This window comes from Sinocyclocheilus anshuiensis, unplaced genomic scaffold (assembly GCF_001515605.1).
Source record: "Sinocyclocheilus anshuiensis isolate Anshui unplaced genomic scaffold, SAMN03320099.WGS_v1.1 scaffold283, whole genome shotgun sequence".
Taxonomy (NCBI): Eukaryota; Metazoa; Chordata; class Actinopteri; order Cypriniformes; family Cyprinidae; genus Sinocyclocheilus; species Sinocyclocheilus anshuiensis.
In genome coordinates this window covers 1,105,885-1,115,120 of record NW_015549605.1, presented here as the reverse complement: position 1 = coordinate 1,115,120, position 9,236 = coordinate 1,105,885, and the positions used below count along the sequence as shown (strand labels likewise).

Below are 9,236 nucleotides of genomic sequence, written 5' to 3'. Positions count from 1 at the left end.
ATATATATATATATATATATATATATTTTTTTTTTTATTAGTAATTGCATGCAAAGTTTATTCTATTTTTACATTCAGATTTCCTGTACCATCATCTAACATTTAAAGTTGATCTTTTAAAGATTACACTTAACAGTGCTATGTAATTATTAGTGTTTTTTTTAATTGAAAATGAATATCCATTTTTAATACTGTACATTTTAAAACATTTTAACACTGTAATCTCAATAAAATGGGAAATTTTAGTGTCTTATTCTGATAAATAAATATTAATAAAATTTTAATATCGCCCATAACATGAAACTAATTATCTGCAGCTGGGATTTTAATATCAGTGCTTTGTGACTCACTTGGCAATGACAGAGGTCTTTCTGGTCCGTTCTCCAAACCATATGGTTGAGGGTTTGATGCTGATTATGTTTAGAGGAATGCCATCCGGAGCTGAGGAGCCACACGGTAACCTGTTTGCCCTGAAGAACTCCTCGTCCTGTGAAAACCACCATTGTGATCTCTGTCTAGGACATATAAGATGGTGTCATTATGCAAAGGTGAATGTACCTTGGGGTGCCTACAAGCGTGAATCTGTGTTGCACGGTCGGTGGTCACGTGACACAGAATTTCAGGCATTTTTTTGAACATATCCAAGCTGTTCACATGTATCTATAATAGAGAATAGTGTTAATGTTTTAAAATAATGAAGAAAGAAAACTAAAACAAAAAGCAATCTCTGACCTGTGAGCTGAACTCTTGTCCCAGGTTGGTAAAGAGGTACTCATAACCATACGCTGCCTTACAGTTTAACCAAACAACATGGTACGGACTCTGACAGATCCAGTCCTGGACCAGCTGCCTTATCCCTGCCAAACAAGCCTCCTAAAACAGAAAAGACAGTTATGAATGGACCTTATGAACAAGCTCTGTATGATATGATGCAGGCGAGTAAATGCTTACCCTGCTGGGGATCTGATGATACTTGGGATCAAAGAATGTGGTGTCGATATACACACACTGAATGTCTTTTACCCTGTAGCACAAACATTTGAATGCTATCGTTATATAAAAATGTGCTATACTTATTTTAATATGTGATATCTGAATACCTGTCTCCAGAGTGCAAGTACTCCATTCTAGCTGCATCTCCGACAGCCAGTCTGAAGTCCCCTGTGTAGAGCACTGTACCCTGAGCACCCTCAAACAGAAACCTGTTTAAAGTCAATATTAATTCAAAACTGGCTCGATTTATGTTCTTAATGCACGTTCATGCTCTTATTTTGCTGAGGTTGCTTACATGACTGATCCTGGACAGTGTCCCGCTGGAAGCAGAGTAACAACAACATCCTCTGACTGAACAGAAAAACAGATACAACTTCAGATCAACTCAAAAACACTCTGAAAAATAAACTAGGAGCTAAATACCCACCTCTCCAGTGATTTCATCTATCAGAGATATGTGAGTTGGACTGTCCAGTTCCAGTGGGACCTAGTATGCAAAGATTCTCATATTAGGCTGTCTTATAGTTAACAAAATTATTTAAAGAGAAATTTCATAACGGAGATTGGTACTTACAATATAATCTTCCCAGAATGCATATTTGGGGTTATTAAGAAGGAGCTCCTTTGTGACAAATGAACAGTACAGCTTGACTGTTAAACTAATGGAGACAAAGCCATAAATACATAAATTAACATTGTTAAAAACTAACATTTATGCAACAAATTGTAGCGTAAAAATGTTTTAATGATATATGAAAAAAGGGTTATTAAATTTGAGATCTGTTAAAGATGACATTGAACTGTTATTAAATTCTTAATGTTTTTAAAGATAAACTTTAAACTATGACAGCACAATAAATCTAAATGCAAAATAGAATAGAATAAAAGTTGAATACACAAACTTACATTTTGTACATAAACACATTTTAAGAAACTAGTATTGTCGCATCAAATAGTAAGCCATTTATAACTCACAAAAAAAGCTTGTTTAAAAAATATTAGTATATAATTCTGAGACTAAAGTAATGCATATAAAACATAAAGTAGTTTACACATATATTACATGAAACTCGAAACTGGAGACAAAGCCAACGGTTTACGTAAACTTTTACAGTTAAACGTTTATAAACAAACAAATGTTTAATAAGCAAAGGATGTTTCATATGTCACATGGGTTGGAATATGTACAACTATCACTCACCTGAACTTCAGTTTTCTCTTCAGAAAAGGTCCTTTCAACCCTTTCATATGATCTATTAGATTAAACAACAACAGATATAGCAAACAAAACAAGCAAAACAAAGTTCATAGATGCAATGTCCTTTATATACGCACCTTTATGGCAGTGAGAGAGAAAATAAGCTCTGGCGTGCAAATTCTCCCGGTCAAATCGGTCCAGAGAGATGCTGGGATATTCCTTCATGCGGCCAGCAAACGAGCTCATGCTGACTGCAGCGAGTTTGTGCCGCTAAAACACTCTAAAAAAGCAGCTGAGAGCTCAGGACATCACTGCCCAAACTCTTTCTGGGCGAGACGCAGCACCCCTGCATCTGTCTTTCCTCCTCCTGGCATCGCTTGGGCATGAAACCACGTGATTCGGAAATAAACATCTGTAATTTGATAGTGTGTGAATAGTACAGCGACATCTACTGGACTCGAAAACAATACTCAAAACATTGCAAAAAGTCACAGTAGTCGGTATACTCTAAAACAATACATTGAGGAAAAAATGCGAACAAAGTATCGCAAATAATTATGCCTATCCTGGAACTGTTCGGTTTGTTTCTTCTAGGCAAGTTCCCGGGTATAATTTTAATTGGCCGACCAAACAGGGGAACTCCGGGTGTGTTTTCGATTGGCCACTTCTCCCTCAAGCTTTTTTTTTTAGCTAGCTATGTTGCTAGGAAACAAATGATGCGCAAGATTGTTCAGCAGTCTGTCACACACGTCGATGTAAGTTTGTATTAAAAACCTTATTAATAATAAATATAAACACATTGTCGTTTATTATTAGAGTGTAAGACGTGTTCTGAGTGAATTAGCCTAGATTCTTAGCTGTCAAAGTTTGTAAATCCAGAATATCCAGCATTAGGTCAGCGTTACTTGGTAATGTTTTTGAGCGTAACATTTGTGCATGCTGTGCTGTTGTACATGCGATAAGTTGATTTGACTTGATTTTGTGCAAAAATGTAATTTGTAGTGAAACTGTATTTATACCAAAGGAGAATACTGGGATGTGTTTATCATACACAGAAATAATGTCCTGTTCAGTTTTACTGGATAACAACGCCAAGCCGAAGTCCATGAGCCGAGCAATGCAGTGGACAGGAGAGATTGAGAACCTGTACAGATTTCAGCAAGCTGGATACAGAGATGAGCTGGAGTACCGAAAGATCAAACAAGTCGAGGTTTCCATTTTTGTTTTATTACTACAGTATTATAAATTATTAAATGATATAATGCTTAAACAATGTTTAGAATATACATACAAATTCAGAAATGGCATGCAATATATTTTATATTTTCTTTGATTATGCAAATGTTAATATATAGTGTGTGTGTGTGTGTGTGTGTGTGTGTGTATACATATATACAGTCAAACCAAAATTTATTCAGACACCTTCAACCCCATGGTCACAGCTGTTTGTGTTTGTGTGTGTGTGTGTGTGTGTGTGTGTGTGTATACATATATACAGTCAAACCAAAATTTATTCAGACACCTTCAACATTTCTCACATTATATATCTCACATTACACGCTATAGGTAATAAAATATGACAAGAACTCAAGAGTTAAACTGTGTCAGAACAAATTCATCTTGATAATGTCAGATAACTTTGATAGAAAGGTATGTAATGGAAATGTAAATTGAAGCACACAATTAGATAATACCAATTTAGGTCAACCAATGACCAAACAATGCTTAATTTTGTTCAGTCTGTGGTGTAAAAAGGTCGCATTAGCAATTAAAGAAAAACACTTGATCAGGTCAAAGTGTCTGAATAATTTTTGGTCCCAAATTTGTATCAGTTTTACTGGTAGTACAGCATATATATATATATATATGAAGCTCATCTACTAAGCTTTATGGGATATTTTTTATTATTGAAAGCGTTTATGCTTTGTCAGTTAATTTCTTACCTAATTATAGCTTACAGTTTATAATATAAATTTCAATGTTTTCCTATTGAATATGGCTGTGCTGTCTTTTCAGATTGACCGTTGGCCGGACACTGGGTTTGTGAAAAAGCTTCAGCGACGAGATAACACATTTTACTACTACAACAGAAAGCGGGAGTGCGAAGATCGAGAGGTCCATAAAGTGAAGGTGTACGCATACTGACAGCTCCTCGACCCAGCCAGCACTTATGCCATTTTCTATTTTTAAGTTTTGTAATACTGTCTTTAGAAAATGCATGATCAGAGTTATCCTACTGTATTCTTAATGTAAGTCTTGGTACAGTTTTTGAATAAAACCACTGATTTTAAATAAACATTTTTTCACATGAATGTACCATTTGGTGTTTCATATTTCAAAGGTGAATAAATAGCCAACCTTTCATCTCTTTAATAAATTCTACAAACGTAGGCTGGTACATTTTTAGTGGTTTGCTCGGTTTTCTTAACTATGCAGCACACAATTGGAAATGAGAGACTCTAGTACGACTCTAGCATAACAGAAAAATCAAAAATTTCACTAATACAAGTACTTTGGGTTGAGACAATAAAATAGAAGTAAAACATTAAGACAATAAAACACAATAAGACAATAAAAAGACAATAGCTTGTGAATATTAATTCAGGGAAATACGTTAATAATTGATCATCAAAACCCATAAAAATATTGTCCCCTTTTATTGAGTATCAACGATGATTGTGCATTTAAATGACAATTTGACCAAATTTGAGGTTTGTGCCTTCGCTAAATAAATAAACATATAACGGATAGCGTGGCCCTTTAAGAGTACGTCACTTCCGGTTTCATGTCTAGCGAGTCGTCATAACTGATCTTTTGAAGTCATGCGGATAATGCTCCGATCGGAAAACACCCCCGTGTGATCAATATATCCCTCTGTTTGTTATATACAGGTAAGTTCAATAAGTTTAGTAGTTTATTATACTCTAATTCCCTCTGTGCCGGTCAAATGGTTTGTTTTCTTTCACATTAGCTTGTTAGCTTTTTCATGGCTTAATATTAATCTACAACAACAATCTGTGGTCATATTTACTTTTTTTTCAACTGAAAGCATTGCGCTTAGCTGTCACATAAGACTAAAAAAAGCCAGTTTAGTGGAAGATATTTAGTGGATGATATTTATTAATCATTATGTAAGTGAATATATAAACAAAAATCAGTTCATGCACCTGCACTGATACATTACAGTCAAAGCTATAAAGTCATTTACTGGACTGATAAGGTGTTTAGATGAACGTGGTTATCTGAAAGGGATGTACGATTGTTTTGTTACCACTTAGCAATTTTAAATGGGCCACCTTTTTGAGAAGAATCTAGACCAGAACAATCAATACTAGGAAATTAATTCAAGTTACATTAGACACTAATGGTCCATTTGCTTTATTTGGTTACAGAGCTGAAAAATAGTCTGGAGATCACCATTGTCTTCCAAACTTGGATAACTTTTGACACGAGCTGCATCCAGAATTTTTGAGACATTATCCATTATCATAATGAAGATTTGCATTGGATTGCAAGGTAATGTGCTGTAGGTTGTGTACATAAAATTATATATATAGTTTTAAGAACTTAATTTTCCTGTTAAAGGAATAGTTCATCCAAAAATGCTTTATTATTATTATTATTAACGTACATCATGTTGTTCCAAACTTATTTGACTTACAGAACAAAAAACTAATAACAGTAATGTAATGAGTAAATGGTAACAGAAGTTTCATTTTTAGGTGAATTGTCTCTTTAAGGAGGGCTTTTCTAGTGACACCATCACTAATATACTTGTGAAATAAATTGAAAAACAAATAAATTGGCATAATATTGTTTAAATGTCATGTTTGTATGTGACTATATGGTTAAATAAACACTAACAGGGCTCTGCATAAGCCACAAACCACATAAACTGAGCAGAGCTTTCTTTCCTTCTGCACTGACGTCAAGATCAAGCTCTCACATGACCGATCACACATTTTTAAGGCTGTTCTTATGCTTTCATGATCCAGTCCGCCTGAATCAACTCAAGACCCTTGGGCTGATTATTAGAAAGGCAGGCTTGTTGTGTTACTCTGAAGCACCATTGTAATAAAAGTCTTTGGATTCATGGGAAAAGGAGCAAAGTTCGTGACAGATCATTAAGTGCTGGGGCTCTGGGATTTGTTAGTTCATATCACACACTTTGACATGCCATGAAATTATGAGTGAACTAAGAGAATGTTTTAATGATTTAATGCTCTAGGTAAGCCGACTGTGACTATGTCCTGCCTCTGAATCTCTTGCCGTGAGGAGCAAACCCAACCTAAAGAGCAGCGGACATGCACTGCCGTCCTCCGCTCCACAGGGAGAGCTGCTGGTAGAAGATATCAGGAAAGGGTGTGTGCACTGCTCTGGCCATGGATGACTTCACTACACGCACCTATGGCACCAGCGGCATGGACAACAGGCCTCTGTTCGGGGAGACATCTGCCAGGGTAATGCACGTTATAATATCAGGACCATGATTTTGTTATTGAACATCAGTTTTGCTTAGAAAAATATCACATTGTAGTTGCAAGAGTAAAATAGGTTGCATGTTGGATTATACAGAACAATATCTAGAAGGAGTATTGCATGTAAAAAAAAAAAAAAAATAAGTTAATTGTGACTTTAAAGGAATACAGTAGTTCACCAAAAATGAAAATTTGCTAAAAATGTACTCACCCTCAACCCATCCAATATGTAGGTGAGTTCTTCATCGTAACAGATTTGGAGAAATTTAGCATGACATCATTGCTCACCAATGGATCCTCTGCAGTGAATGGGTGCCGTCAGAATGAGAGTCCAAACAGCTGAAAAAAAAAAATCACAGTAATTCACAAGTAATCCAAACGACTCCAGTCCATCAATTAATGTCTTGTTAAGTGAAAAGATGCTTGTTTGTAAAAAAACAAAACAATCCATCAAGGCATTTTCCCGTCAAATCCTTTATTCAGCCTCTATCCATAATATTGCTTTCTTCAGTGAAAAAAAAATGTCTTGTATTAATCAGGATAGAAATATGCACAGATCAAGCTGTTTACAAGTGAAAACATTTCTAAACAAATATGTTGGTGGATTTTGGTGTGAGAGGACAACATGAGATGGACTTTTTCACTGGAGGAAGCATCTTTATGGATTATACACTCTTATAGACTCTTATTTCATTTCACATTTTTGGGTGAACTATTCCTTTAAATCTCACAACGTGACTATTTTTTATTTTAAACTTTAACCAGCTTTTTTCACCCTTGAGGCATTCCATATATTGGTGCTATGTAAATAATATTTACTGCAGCACCTATAAGTGCAACTATTTTCTGTCAACTACACTAATATATTTTTGTCGATCACTTTCAGGATAGAATCATCAATCTAGTGATCGGTGGACTTGCGTCTTTACTTGTTCTGGTAAGTTTTACCACTAATAAAGATCTCAGTATATATCTGTTAATCATATTGTCATTATTAACTTTCGCCATCTCTTTCAGGTGACCATCATTAGCTCATTCGTCTTCCCATCTCTTCCTCCCAAGCCACTGAATATATTCTTTGCCGTCTGTATCATGCTAGTCTGCGGGTCAGTGTTGGTTCTGGTGAGTAAGTACTTGCAATGTAATCTAAAAAGCATTATGCTTAATTGTTTAAATGGTGCCGAAGAGAAATAAATAGTTTCAAATGCAATTCCTAATCGAAAGAAATGAAATCACATCCATCGCTTTCTCTCGCAGATATACTGGTATAGGCAAGGAGATCTGGAGCCCAAGTTTCGCAACTTGATCTACTACATGCTCTGTTCCATCGTTCTGCTGTGTATCTGTGCCAACTTGTATTTCCACGACGTGGGACGTGATAAACAGAGCAATGCCTTATAAAGCTGTTTCCATGGGAGCCGTCCCAATCAGCGGAATGTTCATCTTTATGTGGGTGCTTTGGAACCCCACATAACCCCACTCGAGTTCTTCAATCAGGAAAATTCATTTTCCTACAAGCCCCATTTGTGTGGGCAGGGCCAGTCTGCCTTTGGGAGCCATGTTAGCGGACTAAACATATTATAGATGCAAATATGCTAGCGATCAGTAGCACTCTGGGATATCCGTGCACACATTTTGCACCCTGAATGCTGTACACAGCTTAACCTATATGCCAATGTAATGACAAGACTGGATGTTTTGAAATAAGCCATGGCAATGTAATGCATAATGCTTTTATATGTGTACATGACACATCTATGGTACATTCCGAATTAAGAAAAATCTTTATTTTGTATTTAAATGATTATAAATGCAATCTTGAATAAGAGCACTTGATTAAAGACATGCAGCAGTCATTGTAAATTATGCTTTTTGTTCATTTTTCTAAATTACTGAACACTGTGTTATTTGATATGGTGAAAACCTTACAATTTTGGTTATCAACTGTTGTAATTTGGATTTTATGTAATGAATAAATACATATACACACTATACATTTGTTGTGCTTTATTTTTTAGTACAAAGTTGGGGAACTTTGTTCACATTTCACCAGGTCTTTGTGACCACTAGATGGCGCAGCTGGGTTTAGACAATAAGTGTTTACGTCTTTGTGCAAATTAGATTAATTATTCAGTTAACATAATTTCATTATCTACAGATAATTAAATTAAAGTTGGATTTGAATTTGTATTTTAAAAAATAATAATGATTAACTTTTTGTAAGTAGACCTGCATTCCATTTTCTGTAAACTTTCTGGGTTGCAAACACATAACATTTTAATCATAAAATAAGTCTTACAATATCCCAAAATAAATTATTTAAAAAAAAAAAAGTGCTACTGCTTTGCAGGAATGATAAAAAAAAAATGACAAAGCTCATTTTATTTTTTCAGAATTTTGTGAATATAATTTTTTTTTAAACTGCCATTTGCTCATTACTTACATGTTGCTCAAAACTGCATGACAGTTTCCTCCATGAGGGTTTAGAGGATTGAAAAACACAGATACTGACTGATGAATCATTGATACTGATTATTAAATACTGATATTGATAATTATGTCTTGTT

The 9,236-nt window shown here is 35.1% G+C and overlaps 3 protein-coding genes across 4 annotated transcripts in view; 2 read left to right on the top strand and 1 right to left on the bottom strand.

Moving 5' to 3' along the window:
- LOC107658824 (DNA cross-link repair 1C, PSO2 homolog (S. cerevisiae)) overlaps positions 1-2,568 on the bottom strand; it is a 4,167-nt gene extending 1,599 nt beyond the window's left edge. Inside the window, exons 1-10 of the mRNA XM_016447485.1 lie at positions 2,329-2,568; positions 2,195-2,246; positions 1,568-1,652; positions 1,421-1,480; positions 1,289-1,344; positions 1,101-1,202; positions 952-1,024; positions 733-873; positions 559-660; positions 351-487 (exon numbers count right to left, since the gene is read on the bottom strand). Of these exons, the coding sequence (XP_016302971.1) occupies positions 351-487; positions 559-660; positions 733-873; positions 952-1,024; positions 1,101-1,202; positions 1,289-1,344; positions 1,421-1,480; positions 1,568-1,652; positions 2,195-2,246; positions 2,329-2,437 (917 nt within the window). The 5' untranslated portion in view covers positions 2,438-2,568. The remainder of the gene's footprint in view (positions 1-350; positions 488-558; positions 661-732; positions 874-951; positions 1,025-1,100; positions 1,203-1,288; positions 1,345-1,420; positions 1,481-1,567; positions 1,653-2,194; positions 2,247-2,328) is intronic.
- A 163-nt stretch (positions 2,569-2,731) lies between these two features.
- Positions 2,732-4,482, top strand: LOC107658840 (meiosis expressed gene 1 protein homolog). The gene is made up of 3 exons (XM_016447511.1): positions 2,732-2,946; positions 3,247-3,401; positions 4,208-4,482. The coding sequence occupies exons 2-3, from the start codon at positions 3,252-3,254 to the stop codon at positions 4,334-4,336; spliced, it is 279 nt and encodes a 92-aa protein (XP_016302997.1). The 5' UTR covers positions 2,732-2,946; positions 3,247-3,251; the 3' UTR covers positions 4,337-4,482.
- Positions 4,483-4,955: 473 nt separating this feature from the next.
- Positions 4,956-8,641, top strand: LOC107658838 (transmembrane protein 243-like). Of its 2 annotated transcripts, XM_016447508.1 has the most exons (6): positions 4,956-5,082; positions 5,584-5,707; positions 6,420-6,651; positions 7,556-7,606; positions 7,687-7,791; positions 7,927-8,641. In XM_016447508.1, the coding sequence occupies exons 3-6, from the start codon at positions 6,574-6,576 to the stop codon at positions 8,068-8,070; spliced, it is 378 nt and encodes a 125-aa protein (XP_016302994.1). In that variant the 5' UTR covers positions 4,956-5,082; positions 5,584-5,707; positions 6,420-6,573; the 3' UTR covers positions 8,071-8,641. The 2 variants fall into 2 exon arrangements, with proteins under 2 accessions (XP_016302994.1, XP_016302995.1); XM_016447509.1 differs by lacking the exon at positions 5,584-5,707.
- Positions 8,642-9,236: the final 595 nt, after the last annotated feature.